The 20,086-nt window shown below is 38.7% G+C and overlaps 1 protein-coding gene across 2 annotated transcripts in view; it reads left to right on the plus strand.

Moving 5' to 3' along the window:
- Positions 1–20,086, plus strand: part of ADAMTSL1 (ADAMTS like 1) — a 437,554-nt gene that overhangs the window by 340,514 nt on the left and 76,954 nt on the right. For both annotated transcript variants that reach the window (XM_069002429.1, XM_069002428.1), the window contains 4 exons: positions 1,399–1,449; positions 5,982–6,186; positions 7,463–7,610; positions 11,521–11,605. In XM_069002429.1, coding sequence (XP_068858530.1) covers positions 1,399–1,449; positions 5,982–6,186; positions 7,463–7,610; positions 11,521–11,605 — 489 coding nt within the window. The remainder of the gene's footprint in view (positions 1–1,398; positions 1,450–5,981; positions 6,187–7,462; positions 7,611–11,520; positions 11,606–20,086) is intronic.

Genomic DNA, 20,086 nt, shown 5'->3' on the forward strand with positions numbered 1-20,086 from the left:
GGCGCTGACTCCTTGCTGTGGAAACACAATGGGATCTATTCTTCTATCTTGGACAAGTTATGCACATAAAATCCCTGTTGACTGAAAGGAGAATAGACCCCTTTAGGCCTGGCCTGACAAGAGTCCTTTGAATGCTTACAGCATTTTTCAGGGAACTGTGCTGGGGATGGAGAATACTTTCTCCTTTCCCCCTCCTTCGCTCCTTCCCCCTTGCAGAAATCCACAGCAGCATACCTAGCACCTCTCATCTGTAAAAGGTTCCCGAAAACCACCTTTATTCTTGACATTCAGTTTCATCTCTCCATAATTGGATGGAGACACACTTTCTATTTTAATGCAATTGGTATTCACTCTTCAAATTTTCTGTCCACTTGTGCCCTCCAAATACCCAAGTGGCTTTGATGAAAGTGATAAATGATGTGTTCTGACATCATCTGTTTGATGTTATTAGATATGCCTGGTAACTGAGAGACAACATGGTTAAATTTACTCTGAGTCAGAATTATAAAAATGCAGACAAAATATGAAATTTCAGACTAGGAATTCAGTGAGACCCTGTAGTTGCCAACAAGACAAGTGGCATCCATCTCACACATAACTGGCATGATAATGTTTCAGATAATTCCTAATTTTGATCTATGCTATTGCCTTCTATAAGTTTGAGATGTCACGTTGCAGCACCATACCAATAACAGTACAGCAAAGCAAGCCATCCAGTTATGACAAACAAAAATAACCCAACCTGACATGTTAATCTTCTCTCAAACTCCTCCTTTCTTCCAGAAAAAAAAAAAAAATAATAAAGAGGCAGGTCTGGACTCACTTAAGATGAAGAGACAAGAATTGCAAATTTAAATTCTTGCACTGTGATTACTAAAATTTCTAATCCTGGCCCCTGTAAAAGCAGAGGTTTTATCCGATGGGCAGAAACAACCATATAATAGTTTTAAAAGGATTTTATTTAGAGTTCTCTGAAGCAGATAGAAGCTTCCCTATTGTCCTCATTAACTTTTGTTCCAAGCTCCCAAGAAAGTATTACGTATAGAAACATTCTTTTTGATGCTAGATAATAACACCATAAGTTAAAATAATATTTGGGTCACTTGAAGCAATAGATTGGTTATTTGTCAAACAATAATATGTTGATAAGAAAAAGTAGTAACCAGTGATTTATTCTTTAAGTTACTCAGAAACAGTAGGATGGGAGCATATTATTTTTAAAATGGGATGACAACTTAGGTAAAATATCTTGTTTTGCTGGTTTATAATGCTGTAATACAAAAAGTTGTGTAATGTAATACAATATTGTAATACAAAAGTTGTATAATGTAATCATTTAGTGTTTATTTTATTATGTGTACCTTCTACTCAGAGGGTTGGCATTATTGTTCCTAACAGTGATGGATACAAGCAGATCATGCCCTATGACCTCTACCATCCCCTTCCTCGGTATGTAAAACAGTCAACCAGATGCTAGGCTTGATACATTTTCTCATTCTTTTATTCTTCTCGATACTTCTGCTTTGCTCTCAAGCTAATTTAACAGATGCTGATTTTCTCTTGCTCTGGACTCTTTCAGATTAATGTAGAGATGTCCAAGTGCTAACCTGTTATAAATTATGTCAATGCAGAACTGAAATTATAATCTGTCTGAAGGAGAAATGCAGATTTATTAAGTGTGGGGTCCATTTCTTTCTCCCATTCCTCAATTCCACTTTCCCTTTTCTCTCACAATTTTCCTTTTATTGCTCTTTACTCCTCTCTGAGCAGAACTATAATCTGTGGCTTTGTTATGAACCACAAGACTTTCTCTCCCTCATCCCCATCGTGCTGCTGCTTGCATGCCTATAATTTGTTAGATTTTGGATTTTGACAACATTAGTGTTACATTCTGATCCTACAAACCCATGCTAATGCCTTCCTTGGGGGCATTAATTCAATGGCTTTTCTAAGAAATAGGAGATTGGGTCAGGAATAGGATCAAGACCTGATTCTTATTATTAATTATCTTGCAATTAAAATGTCTTTACTGTAAGACCCAAGATTCTCATGGAAATAATGAGTAATTATTCTTAAAGTAGTGAATAAGACTGTTGGTGATAAAAATGTTTGATAGGTGAAGGATAATAACCTCTGGGTCTTGAAATACTGCCTGGACATGCAAAAGTATTGTGCTGTGTTTCCTTCTTCATTAATTTATTGTGTCATGGACTATGAAATCACAGAAAGAACCCTCTAGACAACTTGATAGTCTCATCCAGGTGAGCAAACAACCTCCCTCCAACTATAGTGAGGCCTGATGCAGAGAGCTTTCAGCATCAATGTGCAAATGCAGTGTGTTCACACTCCACAAATCATGGACTGACCTCCGAGTAAGACAAGGAGAAGAACAACTTAACAGCCAAGGATTATGGCTGCCATTCACGTTCAAACCCTTTAACATTTGTGCCTTTAGGACTAGGCTTTTCTCTTCCTAGATAAATGCTTATGTTCATGTGCACATAGTCATTATCACCAAATATTTGTGATATGGCTCTGCATCCAGTTCCTTTTTTCTGGAAAACACTTTTCTCTGTTCTTTATTTAGAAAAAACTCCACACGCATACCTCCTAGCCTCAAAAGTTAAACCTGTTAGTGAGGAATATAGAAGCTAAAATACAAATACAGGGTTTAACACTCTAACTTTTAGAAAAAAACAGATTTTATTTCAATTGTCTACAAAGGGCACTAACATTGAAAGGACAGAGGAAATTTTATATCAGAAGATGATTCAGCAGTACTTAGTAGTGGAGGGACTGTATTTAAGTGAAAAGCATTTTGAGCCATCAGCTAGACAGAGGCTTTTTTACTCCTGAGGAAAATCCAAAGCAAAGAATCAAAACACCCTGAGGTATCTGGTTGTCAGAAAGCATGGGAGAGGGAGAGGGAGAGGGAGAGGGAGAGGGAGAGGGAGAGGGAGAGGGAGCAAAGGAAAAGAAAGGGAAAGGGAAAGGGAAAGGGAAAGGGAAAGGGAAAGGGAAAGAGAAAAGAGAAGAGAAAAGAAAAGGGAGAAGAGAGGAGAGGAGAGGAGAGGAGAGGAGAGGAGAGGAGAGGAGAGGAGAGGAGAGGAGAGGAGAGGAGAGGAGAGGAGAGGAGAGGAGAGGAGAGGAGAGGAGAGGAGAGGAGAGGAGAGGAGAGGAGAGGAGAGGAGAGGAGAGGAGAGGAGAGGAGAGGAGAGGAGAGGAGAGGAGAGGAGAGGAGAGGAGAGGAGAGGAGAGGAGAGGAGAGGAGAGGAGAGGAGAGGAGAGGAGAGGAGAGGAGAGGAGAGGAGAGGAGAGGAGAGGAGAGGAGAGGAGAGGAGAGGAGAGGAGAGGAGAGGAGAGGAGAGGAGAGGAGAGGAGAGGAGAGGAGAGGAGAGGAGAGGAGAGGAGAGGAGAGGAGAGGAGAGGAGAGGAGAGGAGAGGAGAGGAGAGGAGAGGAGAGGAGAGGAGAGGAGAGGAGAGGAGAGGAGGGAAGGGAAAATAAGAGAGAAGAGAGAAAAGGGAAGGGGAGGGGACGTGAGGTCTCTCCTGTTTTGCTGCTACTCCCCCTCTTCTCTCTCTGCCTCACTCCCACATGTGCTCCTGTGAACCATGAACAGGACTCAACTCTTTCTCCATCACCCTGAGAGGGAAGACACAGCTACATGTGCCTTCTCCAAACCCCAGAGGCAGCTGAAACTGAACACACCATGAGGCTGGCATGAGACAGGGCCAAGTCAGTGGGATAAAAATGCCTTTTCTCTGAGCTTGCATAGTTTAGGAAAAGCAAACATACAAAAAACCCCAAAAGCAACAATAAAATAATATTAAAAAACAATAAATTTTTTTAAATAGGATTAGAAAACAAATAAAAAATCCCCAAGCCAAATGAAAAGCACCACCTCTGCCCCAAAATAAAAAAGAACAGCCAAACCAAAGAGGGCCTGGTCTGGTTGCATTGCCTGCCTGAGTCTGGCACCTAATAACAGGGACAGAGGAGAGTGATAAACATTCCAGAAGTACAGCGCAAATCTGTGAAGGCATCTTTGCAAGACTTCCCAACTGCAACTCTGCAGCCTTGTATTTTATCACCAAGATGGAAACGTATCATTTAACTTTTAATGCACCATCAGTTCTTTTCACAAATCCTCAACTAATGTTGCAGCCTTCATACCTTGAAAGGAGATGTGACACCTGCTTTAAGAGCTGTGCAACAGGGAAACTTAATTTTCCTCTCTTACTTCTTACAAAACATGAGAACCAAACTATCTGCTAGATTTAAGCTGTTAGAAATTGTTAACGGTTGCCTAAGGCACCTAGAAACTTGTCACAAAGACTCCAGGAAACTCCCTGGTGCCATCAGTTTTTATGGCTTGGAAAAGATGGCTCAGGCAGGCTTCAGCAAATTTTGCAGTTCATGACTTTCAGTTTGGGGCCTCTTGTTTGTGGGAGTGAGAAACCTTAGCTGTATGTTGGGAAACTTGTTCAGCAGAGCCACAGGGAACATATTTAAGTAGAAGTATTCCTAAAATTACATCTTTGTGAAATACGTGGTTTATGATCAGCACATCATGATGGCTGTGCATGGTGTAAAAATGGTTTCACCACTCCTAGTAGTAAGTCATAGAATTAATCAGTGGCTTTACTACTCATAAAGAGCTATTAATTTAAGCCATTTCACATTTATTTTTATGGTACTTATGGTTTTTATTATTTTTATCAGACAGTAACCAGATGAGGTTATTGCTAGGTGTCCTGGAGCAGATGAGAAGAATATGGGATATGATGGAAAATTAGAGAGAAAGATAAGCATTTTTCATATTGGTCAACAATCTTGGGGATCCTGTTATTGTTACTTAACAAAAATATTTCCTTTGTTTTAAGTGAGAGAATGAAAGTCCTCACCCTTCACTTTTTTTACTTCTTGTCTTAAGGAGGAAACATGTGGGGTGTTTTCCACAAAAACTATTTTTTAAAGTAAAAAAATGTAATCTTCTGACCAAAATCGTTCCTTCAAACAGTATTTGTAAAGTCCTTATGAAAAGGACATTTGCCTTGTGGGGTAGAAAGTTATTTCATGAAATGTTTCCAGGTAGGCAGAAAACATACTTCTGTACCTCAGTCATGCACTGGAATATATAGGAATAGCCACACTGGATCATGAGAATGGTCCCACATCCAATCTGTGACAAGGGCTTGAACATAAGAGAGGCAGTACAGGCTATTTTGTATGGACAGACATGTATACATATAAAGGAATACATATCTTATAGCATATGCATCACTAAAAAGAATTATTATTCTCATAAGTATGCATAGCTTTTCAGAATATGCATTTTTCATTACATTCTCAAATGGCGCTTGTAGAGACAAGATGGTTTCTCATCTTCTTTCACTGCCTTAATTGTAAGGAAACAATGTCCATCTGGCTTACCCATCAGAGGACATGTATCTTAACTAGTATAGTCACATTTTCTTTTTGGTAATCTCATCTTTCTTGCTTTTTTCTCTACTGACTTGCTTGTTTCCTTGGAAAAAGCACTGCTCTTTCCCTTTATGTTCTGCAAAAGGGACATCAGCACTCAGAGCACTTTGAGTTTCCTGTGATTTGTGACAAAGATTCTTCAGAATATTACAAAATTATGAAAATATGTTAATCCCATCAATTAAAAAAGAAAAAAACAAACAAGTTAAAAGTGTTTAGATTTTCTGTGGTAGTAGTAGTTGGATTAGTGGGAGAGAGATTCTAAATTATTAACTGTGATGTAAAAGACACCAGCCATGAGCATGGTTTGCTGCTATGGATACTTATGAAAATAGATACATGATTAATTTTTACTGATGTTAATCAGGTAGGGGGAAAAAAAAAAAAAAAAACAACCAACCAACCAATCTTGCAGATGGCAGTTTATGCATTTTGGGGATATAGGTGGGAGTGGGAACAGCAAGGGTAATGTTTCCTGATGCCTCTGTTTTCCCAGATGGGAAAGTACACCCTGGACTGCCTGTTCTTCATCCTGCGGAGGGGGCATTCAAAGCCGCAGCGTCTCCTGTGTGGAAGAAGACATTCAGGGACACATCAGCCCTGTGGAAGAGTGGAAATGCATGTATACGCCAAAGATGCCTGTTGTCCAGCCCTGCAATATATTTGACTGTCCGAAGTGGCTTGCTCAAGAATGGTCTCCGGTAATCAGCTTAGTTTTGTTGGTTTTGCATTTACCACATAGGGAAAATATCTTAAATTATAGTGTAGTGAGTTTATGGAAGTAGGAATGTTTACTGCTTTCTCTCCTTATTGCCAACACCTCTGTTTTAAATTTATGCTATTTGTCTAACTGCAAAGTAAACACTCAGGAAAAATATATTAATAAGATGAACATGAGCAAGGAGAATGATGGAAAAATAAATCGGCTCTGTAACATTAATTGGTGACCTTCTACTGATAATAGACTGGGAATATAAATGAAATGCACAAAACAAAACCAGTGAGCATGTAATGGTATTTCTGTATTACAATATTTCAGCCATAATGCAAAATTGCTGAGAAATTTCAAGAAGCACATAAATCTGTATATGACTGTGCTCTCTGATACTTGTAGTTGTCTGTTCCTGACTTGCCTTTCCTTCTGTATGAAAGTCAGTGTCCTGGAAATGTCCTTCCACAAAAGTAGTAAAGTATTTTGACTTTGTACATAAAGACTTATCTTGAATATAGTTTCTCACCACCCCAGCTTCTCAACAATTGTGCTTTAGAAGCTAGGCTAGCTTACCTATAGATGAGATGTTGACTTATGGCAAAGTGTTTGCTGATTTCCAGATGAAAGCTGCAATCCAAGAGCAAAGTAATATTGTTAATATTCATAGCGCTTCCAGCTGATTGGTAGTTTTGATCCTCTCCTGTGCAACCAATTTTGAAACATTGTGTACAGGGGGGAAAAGCTGATGAACTATAGCAAAAATAAATTTTAAAAATTAAAAAAAAAAAAAACTACTTAAGAAAGTGTCTGAGGGAAGAAAGCCCAATAGTTTCCCATTCTGTTTGGTGCTTTTTTCCAAAACAGCTGAGTGTAACCCCAGTACTTTGTCCAAGCAAAGCAGAGTGGCTCCAAATGAAACTGACAAGGTGTTACTGAGAATATTCAATATGGGACAGATGGCTACAACCCAAGAAGGCAACATTGCAAGAGTGACACTGCAAGGGAAGTCCAGTGGCCGAATGTCCAAATCAAGTAAATGTTCAGAGCAGAAAGGCAAAAATTTCTGTCAGTTTTATACCTTATCCATAATAACCCATTATTATGAGTACTTTATGTTCAAGGTTGGGTGTTTCTGCATCGTGTTTGGCTCTCTGATGTACACATGCTTCTGTTGCATATTCCCCTTATATTTACCATTCCTATGTGTGAATTTTTTTTCTCTCCTTTTCATTTTCTTTTTCTTCTTTTTTTTTTTTTTAATCCAGTGCACTGTGACCTGTGGACAAGGACTCAGATACCGTGTGGTCCTTTGCATTGACCACAGGGGCATGCATACAGGAGGCTGTAGTCCTAAAACAAAGCCACACATAAAAGAAGAATGTGTTGTACCCACTCCTTGCTACAAACCCAAAGGTAATGAGGCAGAATGCTTCTCACAAATTATTTTTCAGAGCTCTTCCATGTTCAACCATTTTGTTTTGTTGCTGGCATCACTGTTTACAGCTGCATCAAGTTACGATTTTGCATCTATCTGTTCCTGTCTGCCTGCTATCAGCTTGGAATGAGTGCTGACCTCTTTCTTCTTACAAGCTTTGGGCTTTTCATAGTTAGCTTGTGCTCCAACAGACTAAGCAACATAAACATAAATTTGACTGTAGTTTCACTGTTTGCATCCGAGCTAAATTTGCCCTGTGTTTTAAAATAAATTAAAATTAAATATCTAAACGATGCCTTTGGTAAATCAATGTAACTGTAATCACAAAAGTGCCTGTTCATAACTTTAGGCATGAAATAGGTCAGAAGAGAGCATATCTCATCATGAGCTTCTTCTTACTATCTAGGCTGCAAAATTTGTCGGACAAAAACATCTTATAACAAGGAGTATTCACAACTTGTATAGTAATATTTTTCTTGCTTGAGCCTCAAACAGAGAGTAATGCTGGGGTAAAGCCACCATGGTTTGTTGGAAGAAGGAGAACATATTTCTGCATTTGTTTGGAAGTTCTCAAGGGATGGGAGTGTTAGAGACCTGGAGACTGGGTTGGATTAACAGGCAGTGAGCAGATGCAGCAGACACATGTATTTGGCCATTTGCACAGGTGTATGGGCATGCAGGGGACCATGCATGTGTACAGCTCTACGGTTACCACCTCTGTGCCCATATGCTGACTAATTTTTGGGAAGCCCTGGGCTACTGCAGTTCAGGTGGACTTGACTTTTCTAAACTTGCATTCTAGACTTGCACTCTACCATTAGCAGAAAACAATTCCTTTAAAAAAAAGAATTTTTATCTTGAAACTTATTAACAGCACTTTTTATGAAGCCCTATGAAATAAGACTGACCCAGGATCTTGTGCTGTTCCAAGATGAAACAGTAAAATATTAACTTTAATTTCTGTACTTAGAGGCTGAAGATAGGCACACTTGCCAAGTTTCAAGATTCCAGTTTATCATGACCATGAGAATTCACTGTATCTGCCAGGCACCAGAGGGGTGAAGCTCAGGGTCTCTGGGAAGTAATGAGCATGTTTGCACTGTATTTTCCTGGCCACTATGAGCTTACTCTGTCCACCTTCCAAGATGTAAAAAAAAAAAAGGCAAAAAAAATGGCCTATGACTGCGTTAGCATGACTCTGAGCCTCATACAGCTATTCAGTGGGTTTGGGCTCATTCAGTCAGCTGTTTTTATGGGGCACTGTAGGTTTATGGTGTCCAGAGTACAGGTAATGCAAGATCCAGTCTGCCTGCATTGTATGGTGTAAGCAGAATGCAGCAAGACACAGATCTTGTGTTGCAAACCACCCACAACTGACTTCTGCTTAGAAGGATGCAAGACCAGCTAGGAAAGCTTTGCTTACCTCTATCTGTCATGAAGTGCCTTGAAATGGGACTTGTCAGGGAGCAAAGTAAATTACTCTTTGCTGGAAGCCCACCCTTGCAAGAACATGGAATCTTAACCCTGGATAAGATTTTATGCTGCCTTTTGCAGCACACACATGATTAATTTCTGATTATAGGGAGTTAACTTCCTTCTTCCATTTTTTCACATGGAACGAAAAGGGGTATGCAAAGCATGGCTTACTTGGGTTTAGTTTTCCTCTTCAACTTTGTTTTGCAACACTCTCACAGTTCTTCCTTCATAACGCAAGAGGTAATACTTGAATATCCATGTAACCGAAGGCTGAACAGTGCTTTCAGAAGAGTGTTGGACTAGGTGGTATCCAGAAGTGTCATCCAAAACAAATTATTCTATTTATAGATTAGAAACTTGTCCGTTTTATTTCACAGAATTAGAGTTAGAAATTTAGAGCAGTAGGGGTAATGAAGTACTGCTCATCTGTTGAATGTTTTATTCCCAGGTTGGTTTTTTTTCTGCAGCTGGATTAGCACAAATCAGAAAACAGCTTCCTAGCTGACAGAAGCATCAAGGCAAAAAATGTGGAAGTCTCTCTTCTCTTAACACACTGCAAGAAATAGAAGGCAAATTGCTCATGTAATTTATTTCATTTTAGTTTATTCAAGCCCTAAGTCACTTTATGTTGCACCAATAGTGGGAAAAAAAATAGGATATCACTAGATTAAGTAATGATTTTCAGTTTTAATAGAGAAGGTATATTCATGTAATACAACTTTCTGTAATATATAACTGTTTTTACTGGAAGTGTTTTATGAAAGAAACGATTTTACTTTAATCTCCAAGGGTAAAAGTTTCTCCTTAGCTTAGAACTGCTTTTTGTTCATTTTTCTGTCAGAGCATACGTTACAACATCAGCATTTCTAATCCTCTAACAAATTTTACAGTGTAGATGATAATTAACTACACCTGTAAAAAAAGGGAGATTATTTAAAAAGCCACAAAACAGGCTATGTTACACAAGAACTTTGCTTTTTTATAAGCACTTGCACCTAACCAAAAAAATCACAGAAGTAAGATGTGACTTTCCAAAACCCATAAAACAAACTGTAGAACATATAAATAGAACTATTTCCTACATATTTTGGATGATTAGTAAAATACAGACTAAACTAAGAGTTGTGATGGCAAACATTCATCCTTAAATGGCACTAATATGTCAGATTAGCAGCTTGGCAAGCTGTTTCTAAGATAGAGGCATAGTAATTCTATTACTGTCCCTCTTTTCCTCAGCTCCTTGCTCCAAGCAAATTTGCATGACTAAAGTTCCAGTAGCTGTGCAGTCAAATTGTAAGTCATCATTCCTCTGTGATACAACTAAGAGATGGCAAATTTCATGTGCATATGTGAAATGCATTGTGCATTGTTCTGCACAACAGAGTCACTTTCACAGCAGAGTCACAGAAAGTTCCTGACTATTCTGAATGGCATTAACCTGCTCCTGTTGGCGAGTACAAGTCCATCCATACATAAACCTAAAAGGCTTACATGATTTGTGAGTGACAAATAGGTTTGAGCCTGGTTCTCCTCAGTGGTCTGAGTCTCCCTGCCCTTTGGGGTTTTTTCCCCTGATCTTAGCCCAGAACGTTCTGTTGAAATGCAGAGCTCCTTCTCAAATTTTAGTGCCAAATTTGCTCTTGCTTTATATCCCTGTAAAGCCAAAACAGCTCTGCTACCTTCAGCTCAACTACTCTGCTTTGAAAGTGGGGTTTGGCTTGCAAAGCCCTGCACTCCCCAGAGCAGAGTAGCTCATTACACATGTGTGCACATCCTGGAGGGGAAGAAAAGCAGCTCCACTGTTTTCCATCAGAAATGACAGAAAAAGTATCAAGCTCATTTTTTTAAATCCACATAGCTGATGAACTGATAAACAGAGTTGAAAAGCATAGCTGGGCCATTTAATTATAGTTTTTCTGTTGTATCACTCATCAAAGCAGGATTTTCTTTATTTTTGTAATCTACCAAAACCAAGCTCAGCATGTCTTCTGAAATTCTAAGATTTAAAAGTAAATACGGGTGTGTTACACATTTTGCCTTTACAGTGTAATGGAGGGCTGTTACACTTGCAAGTTTCCTTCCAAAAAAATACTTTCCAAAGTGCCTACTTTTACAGTCCGGTTGTATAGTCTGGAAGGTGATGATTTTAGTTTCCATGTCTGGCTTTAGGACACTATAGCCCTTCTACCTGCAACAGTGAAATATCTGGCCATATAACCTTGTAAGTGCTACAGTCCAGGTGACAAAACAGTTTATTTCTCTCCCCTCTGTTCTTATTTCTCTTTTTCTTCTTGGTGCTCAGCCTCCATGTGTATGAAGGCACATGCATGCTTGGTGAGCACAGGGAGGGTGGCACATGTAGCAGCATTACCACATGCTTCCTATTTTCATGTGCTTGTGCTTGCTCCATAGAGAAACTTCCAGTGGAAGCAAAGTTGCCATGGTACAAGCAGGCTCAAGAGCTGGAGGAAGGAACAGCCGTATCTGAAGAACCATCGTAAGTCTCAAAAATTTGCTTACAAAAGGTTCTCATTATGTGATTCTGAGAAGCTGTGGTTACTCCCTCCCTGGAGGTGTTCAAGGCAAGGTTGGATGGGACTCGGAGAAATTTGGTCTAGTGGAAGGTGTCCATGCCCACGGCACAAGGAGTGGGAACTAGAGGATCTCTAAGGTCCTTTCCAATCCAAAGCCCTCTGTGATTCTCTGGTGTTTCCTTATGGTAACCTGGGACTTGCGCAGAACTAGCACAGACTCTTGAATGTATTTGGCTTCCGTAAGAGTGTAAAAGATGTACTCAACCTTGTGGAAATCAATGGACTTAAAGGCTGTGTCATACTTGGGTGTGAAGAGACATTTCCAGAGGGTAAATGGAGATTTAATTTAAGCGAATATACACGCTATATAAGGTCATTGCAAGAACAGTATAATAAAAGTCCATGTACCTATGCATTTATATATTCTCTATTACCACTATATCTTCACAGCAGAGCAGCTTTATTTATTTTCTCAATATCCCTGTGAAGTAAGAGGTAAAACAAGGCAGCTGGTGGTGATTCCCTCTTGCCTTTTTCCCCAAGGAAAAGCATAGTAACAGCAAAAATAAAATAATTAATTGTAGCAGAAAATAAACTAGAATCCTGTGATACATACCACAGAAGCATGGAGCAATGAGGCTGAGAAATTAAAAATACTCTTATGATTATGTTTTAGATGTTTTTGTCTGAAACTGTGATACATGCATGCTATAATTGCAACCTCTGTGCATAGCTTCCATCAATATCCAGTTCCTTGTGTCTAAACACGTGGCATTTTTTATTGCAACTGCAACTATGTATTAGACTAAAAACCATTGTTATGCAATATGATTGCAGTTTTGGTATGATTAATCTGAATTGAAGTCATTTGAAACTGGAGCATTGCAAGAGAGCTGGAGACGTATTAAGTCCTTCAAAATAAAAAAAAATTATCCATCTGCCATATGTATACATATAAATGTATAGGCAAATATATGTGTACAGAAGCATTTATACACACATGTACATAGATGTATACATTCATATGTGCTTATATATATTAGTAGCAGCTATCACATATAGCATAATGAGATCCTTAACTGCTTCCAGAGTTCCATAGATGTTATAGGTTGATTAATTCAGAGTCAAAGCCTAGAAAATTTGACATTTGTAAGTGTACTGATTTTTCATTTGCAAAGTACAGTTTATTTTCTTGTGATTTTTCTCATGCCTATACTAAATTACTTAGCTAAGTGTGCATTTATCAAATAAATCTTGGGAACACACATAAAATAGGAACAATACTGATATGCTGTTATTCAGAATAATTTCTTACACTAAGAAATTTTTTGATCAGTTTTGTGAACAAGGTTGTTTGCACTGTAGAAAAGGAGTATAGTTATATATATGTGTGTGTGTATATATACATATATGGGTATATGTAGCTTTAAACATTAAGAAGGGATTTGCAGAATAGGCATAACCTGTTGTTTATCATGATGTGTATTTTAATAAAATATTTTGGAAAACCTTATGGGTATATTATTTGTGATACTAAAACAGTCCTTGAGAGATCTAAAGGGAAAGGGGTTTAAGAACTTCAAATTGTTTTCAAGTGCAGTTACGACACATCCATACTTTATGTCATTGCTCTGCTGCATCAAAGGCCCTTTTCTGCAAAGACTACTTGCATCTACTGCAAGGCTTCAGTGATGCCAGGGGGATGCTATCATTCCCATACAGTGTGGCACAGTCCAGACTTAGATTCAGTCTGCCATGGCATGACATTTTGTACACTTGTTTTCTCTCTGCAGGGCACAACTCTAGGAGCATTTCTAATCTTTGTTTTAGGCTGATGAGAAATCTACTTAAGATAAGTTCAAGTACAGATTTTTATTAGTTTTGACTAACAGGAAGAATAAAGGGCACGAAGTCAGGGTCTTCACACAAACTTTCCCAAAGCTTGGAGATGCCTTGTGTTTAGTTTGGAATGATTTTTGGTGATAAGACATGAGACAGGAAAACCAAATAAAAACTTAGAAAATTTGTGCTGGAAGAAACATCCATGCAATACCCATTTGTAAACTGTAACATCCATCTGCATATCATTCCAGAGTAGCTAATCTGTTTCAGGAGTCTTAAGCAGTGAACTTCCACCTAAAATTGGTGTCGGTGATGCCATGAAGATTTTTTGCCTTTTCTTTTATAACCCCATTATACCTTTTTTACAACTTCTGTATTCCTAGTGCTTTTTCCCTACATTCTTGGACTTGTTTGTCAAGCTAGGAGACTAAACATTCTAGAAGCTTCGTAGCCAGAGATCAGTGTGCCCCAGACCCCAAGGTCCTCTCCAGAACACATTCTGTAAACTAAGATAGAACCATCCAGGGGAAGGTTCCTTGGGGAGGGGGGCTCACTTGAGCCTCTCATTGGGAATCTTTGATATGCTAATTAGTAAGACCTATAATGTTATACCCGATCTTTGGGGGATACTCAGGCAGGGTGCATCTCAATGCATATGACCTGGACATGTGCACTAAGGATCCTTAAAATAAATACCAAGGTAAAATCCCTTTTCCCCTTCTAACCGTGTATGACTCTTGATTTTAAGACGAGGAAAAGGCATCAAGTGCCTCACTATTAATACTGTTTTTCATTAGTGTCAGGCTTTACACAGTTATTCAGTTTAGGTCCTGGTTATTAGATTGAAAAGCTGTATGTAACAATGTAAAAAGAGACAAAACATTCAGAAGTCACCAAGATACAAGGAACAATCAATTTTGGGGCCAGTTTTATAGCATCATTTCATTCAGCTCTGTAGGGATTTCAAACACACCAAGAGGAAGGTGTATTCCCTGATAACGCCCCTTTTGGCCTGTGCTTCTGCAGCTGTGCAGAGACACAGTGTAATACTCCATGGCCCACCACCCTGACAGATGTCAGGCTACCACCCACGTATTTTGGCTGATGGATGATCAGTCTGGAGTGTAGATACATGGTAATTTGAGGCTTGGAACAGTTGAGAGTTTCTTAATGTTGGATCGAGCTGGTGTAAGACTGTGTGTGATGTGGTCAGCTATTTTGCTGACTGTGGACTAAAATGTGATCAGCTGTGGGGCAGGAGGAAAAGCAGAAGGCCTCCAGTGGCATTGTAAGCCAGGTGCTGAAGAGACAGCATTGTGTTCATAAGTGTGTTTAAGTTGCAGCAATGGAAGTTTCTTCAGACAAGCTATGCTTATATGATTTTCCTATTCACTCTGTGTTGGTGCAGTAATTACCAATTTCAGTACTCCACTTGGGCAGACATCAGCAAGGATTCATTGTTTTCCCCCACTTCATCTGAGGCTCTTGCCAAACTTCGTTATGCCACCAAGTCCCTGACTGCCCCTATTCTCCTCTACAGACTGTTCTTTGTAGCCAATAGACCATTCCTCCCCAACCACTGTGACCCTTTCTCCCTTATCACTCTTTGGGCAGAGAAAACAATCATCTATAAGCAATTCTATTGTCCTTCTCAAAGTTTATGTTTGATTAGAAGTTTAAAAGCCAAAACTGAAAATTTTCAGCATATTTCTTCTATGAATTGAGTCCTCACATTTGTGAATCTCTGTATTGCTGTCTTCTGATTTTTGTAAATTTCTATTGATTAGGATTTTTGTTATGAAACTGCACACTGTGATTCATAAAGCTACAGTATTTCTCATATCCTATCCTTCCACCTGTAATTTGTGATCATTCAGATATGTGCTGCCAGAGTACCAGATGCTGCAATTTTATTCCATCTGTGTATAGTGCTTTCCATTATTTATATCTTCAGGAATTTCTAATGCAAGCAAGCCTTACAGTTGAATTTTGTCTGTATATGTCTATCTGTCAGTTGCCTTCCTCTCCCCTCAGTAATGTCTGAATTTATTACTATTAACTGATTCTGACAGAGGTATGAAATTATCACAGAGAATTTTACTTCTCTGTCAAACTTGGTTGATATTCTTCAGGAAATTCAGTGGAAGTGTTTTCCACATGTGCCACTGAACTAAACAACTGAGTAGAAAACTGACGCCCTAGAATTCCCCAATTGAAGGAAAGGTTTTTAAGGGAGTTCAGACCTTAAAAGAGAGCAGAGAATCCACTTGGGCAGTCAGCCTTCAAATGTAAATCCATGTTAAATACTTCTTCATTGGTTCTGCTGCTCAAAGAATTAATCACAACCAATTCAGCCACTTCAAGTCTAGAGGGAATAGTTATGTTTGTGTTCTCTGACCTGTTGCACCCCTAAATGGGATCAGTTAAACATTAACTGCTGACAGAACTACTATGAAATATTCCATGTAGGTAACAAAGTCTTGTAATCTTTGTCAGGACAAATGTGTAAGGTGAGAAGGCCTTGCTGGCCTGTGTTGAGGTACACGTTGTTCTCCTACTGCTGTCCCTCCCTGAAGTGACCATTCACCCGGCATTAGAAATGTTATCTGAGGAAGGAGCCACATTATCTTTCTGTCTGACCTCTTCTGCTAGAATTCATTACACCAGCACAGTGTGACAGCCAGAGCCAGAAAGAATAGAAGTCATGATTAAAAAAGCATGGGGTTTTCTATGTATAATGAGATTGGGTTTATGAGTGATGGAGGGTTTCTTAAGAGATTTCTGTCTCTTAACTCTTGAAAAATGCTTTTATATGTTAACACCATATCCAGCTTTTAACATACTGCCATAAATAACCCTGGTGCTAGCCATAAAAAAAAAAAAAGAGGGGGAGGAGGGTGCTGGAGTGAGTGGCAGAGTGAGGGGGAGAGGGAAAACAATATCTGGATCCCAGATGGCACCATCCTAGTGATGGGACCAGTTCAGTAAAAAACAAAAGGAAATTCCTGACATGCATTAGCAGGGCTTACAAAACCATCAGGGAATTGGATATGGACAGAGAGGCCAGTGTGGCAGAGGCACCCAATATCTCTTTCTTACATTTCAGTAGGTATTTATGCTTCTGAAGACACATAAGCTATTTTAATTTGATTTTCCTTGCTGAACAGTTTCCATCATGTTCTTTGTACCTGATTCACAGGTTAATAAGTAAGTTTAAAACTTCCTATTACAGCTTTACTTTAAAAACAAAGCATGTTATGATTGTTGGATTGCCAAAAAAAAAAAAAAATTAAGGACATATATAGCTTTATCTGCTGGGCCATTGCTTGTCCACTTTTAGATTCAAGTAGTGAAGAGGAAGAAGAAGGTGTAGGGAAACTTCTTAATATTAAGATCTAATGGAAAAAAATTAAACTGGTCAAAGGGTTGGTCAAAGGGAATGTCAGCAATGCAGCAGGCTCACATTAGGTATTGATTTCTATCTACTCATTCAAGGACCGACTAAATATAGTCACAACCACTTAGGATTTATGTGTAATAACAATACAGGACAGAAGCAGTTTTCTTTCCCAATGGCGAAAGGCAGCAGTGAATGAAGAGCACCAACAACATCAAATGAAGAGACAAACCTGGAGGAAAAATCATATTCAAACTAAACTTAGAGGGACAGAATGTAAACACTCTAATTGGAATTGGATCTATGCAGCTGCCTCCAGTGTTAATACTCTTACAGATGCAGCCCTGATATTTTATTGATAAGTGGTCATGACCACTGTCTCACTTCTGTGAACAATGACACCAGTAGCTATCCAGTGCTGTATGTGACCATCCTGTGGTGTTACTCATGCCTTAAAACCTGTGGAAAGGTGACAGGTTTGCATTTCAGCTCAAGACAAGGAGTCTGGAAGTCTCTGCTCAGTTCTGGATCTATCACAGAAAATTCCTAAGCCTTCAAACAAGCCACTGAACATTTTGTTTCACCAGTAGTATCTCAGTTTAGATACCTTATTAGGTGGGTGTCTCTGCCTTAGAACACTCAGTCTTACTGGTACGTGCATGTCTCAAAACCTCAGACTTTTTCTAAGCCAAGGATTTACCCAGTGATGGATTAAAACAAACAAACAAAAAAAGCAAGAGGAAAAAAAGCAAGAAACCAAAAAAAAAATTAGGCAATAAAAATTAAGGACAATATATAATTATGTCACAGTGAAGAAAATTAGCTATTTTTCTCCATATCTCAAAGCACACCAGTATGTAGAACACTTGTTTTTCTTCATAACACATACTGTAGTAACCCAGGTCCCAGACAAAAAGAGGCTGTTGCTACATACATCAAGAGTTTTGAAAATCTCCAAAACACTCCATGGGTCTCACCCCGAACCCTCTGTGACCTCTTGTGAAAGGTCTCCCACTGCTGAGCATTGACATTGTCTTTTTGTTTCTCTTCTGAGTTCCCCAGTTACGTATATGTTGCTATATGGAGGGGAATATGCACCTTAGCTAAAGGAATGAGTTATTGCCTTTGTCTTGTTGTTGAGGGTTGTTGTTAGAGAGATGATTATTACAGTGGGATTTAATTAAACAATATGAAATGACAACTGAAACACCTCCATCATTTCCCATTTTCGAACAAAACTACTTCTCAGTATACCTATTCCTCTACTTCCATTTTCCAAGTAGCTCAGGGGTTAGCATACAGAAATGCACAATGCTGAGCAGTGGAAGATGAGCTGTATGCAGGACAAATAACTTTAAATCCATGAACTGTCTCCTTTTTGTTCATATAACTTTTGTGGTTTGTGCTCACCATTTGGCAACATTTGTCATTAATGACAGCACAAAGATATTTGAAAGCCTTTATAATTTTCTGGTGTTAGGATGATGGAAAATTCAGAAACATTGTATATTTATGTTATACATTCACATTGCATAAATGTTACATTTCTAATGAAAAGTACTCTATGGAGATTTTTTGCAGAGTTTTCTTGAGTTTCCCTTCTTCTTTCTGCTTTTAACTCTTTTGATTCTGCTAATTTTATCAGCTAACAGTTCTATTAGAATTAAATCATTTCCAAAGTTATCAATTAAAATGTAGAAATTGGACCTAGATAGCTGAAAAAAATACCATTTCCTGAAGGTGTTCCATTATTTTCAGTATGAGTTGCTGACTCAGGTGAAATAATATATGTGGCATTTATAGATCAAGCCTCATTTCAAAAAGGATTCAGTCTTCTTTAGTAATGTTCTTACTTTTCTTTTCTGTCCTCTCCATTTTTTCCCCATTTGTATGTATGATACACATCATGTGTAAATATTCCAAGTATTTGAAGTATCTCTGTTTTTCTAAATGAATAATTTTAATATCTTGCAATATATCCTCCCTTTTGGTTTGGACTGCAGCAGGTCTTCAACAAAGCAGTTACACAACAATTTACAGTGTTCAAAAGTATAAGGAAGGCAGCTTCTGATGAAGACCAGGACTTTTTTTTTTCCCTCCCCCCACAATCTGATTAGGGTTTCTACCTTCCAGTTTGCCAGGTTAAGAAGCTGTACATTTAAACTAGTCAAAATATGTAAGTCACAGTGGCTGATACGAACCGCTTAATCTCTGACAAGAGATTTTCCACATCAAAATAGCATTACAACAGCTGCAGTCCCTGTACTGGCCCACCTGTACTTCTAAAGTGTATAATTCTCTCAAAATGAAAGATACCATCTTGGAAACAAGACAGATATTTTAAGATAAAATGTTTTAAGAGTAGGAAAATTGAATCACTTTTCATCATTAGTTTTCCAAAAGCTTTGCTCCTGAAAGAATTCTCACAGTCTTTGTAGCAGCATGATAAATATTTTCAAATGTTACAATAATATCTGCAATTCGTTTCTTTCCCGTTACTTTTTATGTGTAGTGTTAGCAGTGGGTGTCAGGTTTATAACAAGATGTTATAAAGACCCACAAAAAGTGGGTAAAGAGATGCACACTCTCTGCTCCAGAAGACTGTAATGTTCCAGTCAGGGATCCTGATATACCCATGCTGGGAAAACAGCAAATTCCCTTTTTATGTTTTGATTTTTTTAACTTCAGCATGGAGGGGAAGTCCTTTTGTCAACTAGAGAAAGGCAGTGGATGAAAGGGAGAAGGGTATAAAAATATTTTCAAATATGGTGATCACAAAACTAAATTTCCCTTTTCTTCCTATCAAAACTGTTCATGGGAGTCCCAAAGTGAGAAATGAGTTTGCTAGAGCCACAGGTAGCCCCGACCACAGCAGAAACAGATCAATGTATTGCCTTCAGCCCTGGGCAAAGCTGTCTGATTCTGGTGTGGCCTACCCAAATAAAGACCAAAGGGAGAGAAATACTGTCAGTGAAAGCCAGGTTTCCCTGAAAAATATGTGCCAAAACCTGGGTTTGCAGAAGCAGACAGATTCCAAACACTTACTGTTAATGAGAGAGTGTTATCACCAGGGACTGTTCCTGTGAGCTTCAGTGAGTTATCAGTGCCAGATCCAACTATTCATTCTTTTGTTCTAGTCCTTGAAGCATAACTAACCGCTGCCTTAGAACTTGCCTGTGGCAGAAAGTTTGGAAGGATGGCCCAT

Source organism: Aphelocoma coerulescens, assembly GCF_041296385.1.
Source record: "Aphelocoma coerulescens isolate FSJ_1873_10779 chromosome Z unlocalized genomic scaffold, UR_Acoe_1.0 ChrZ, whole genome shotgun sequence".
NCBI classification, from domain to species: Eukaryota; Metazoa; Chordata; class Aves; order Passeriformes; family Corvidae; genus Aphelocoma; species Aphelocoma coerulescens.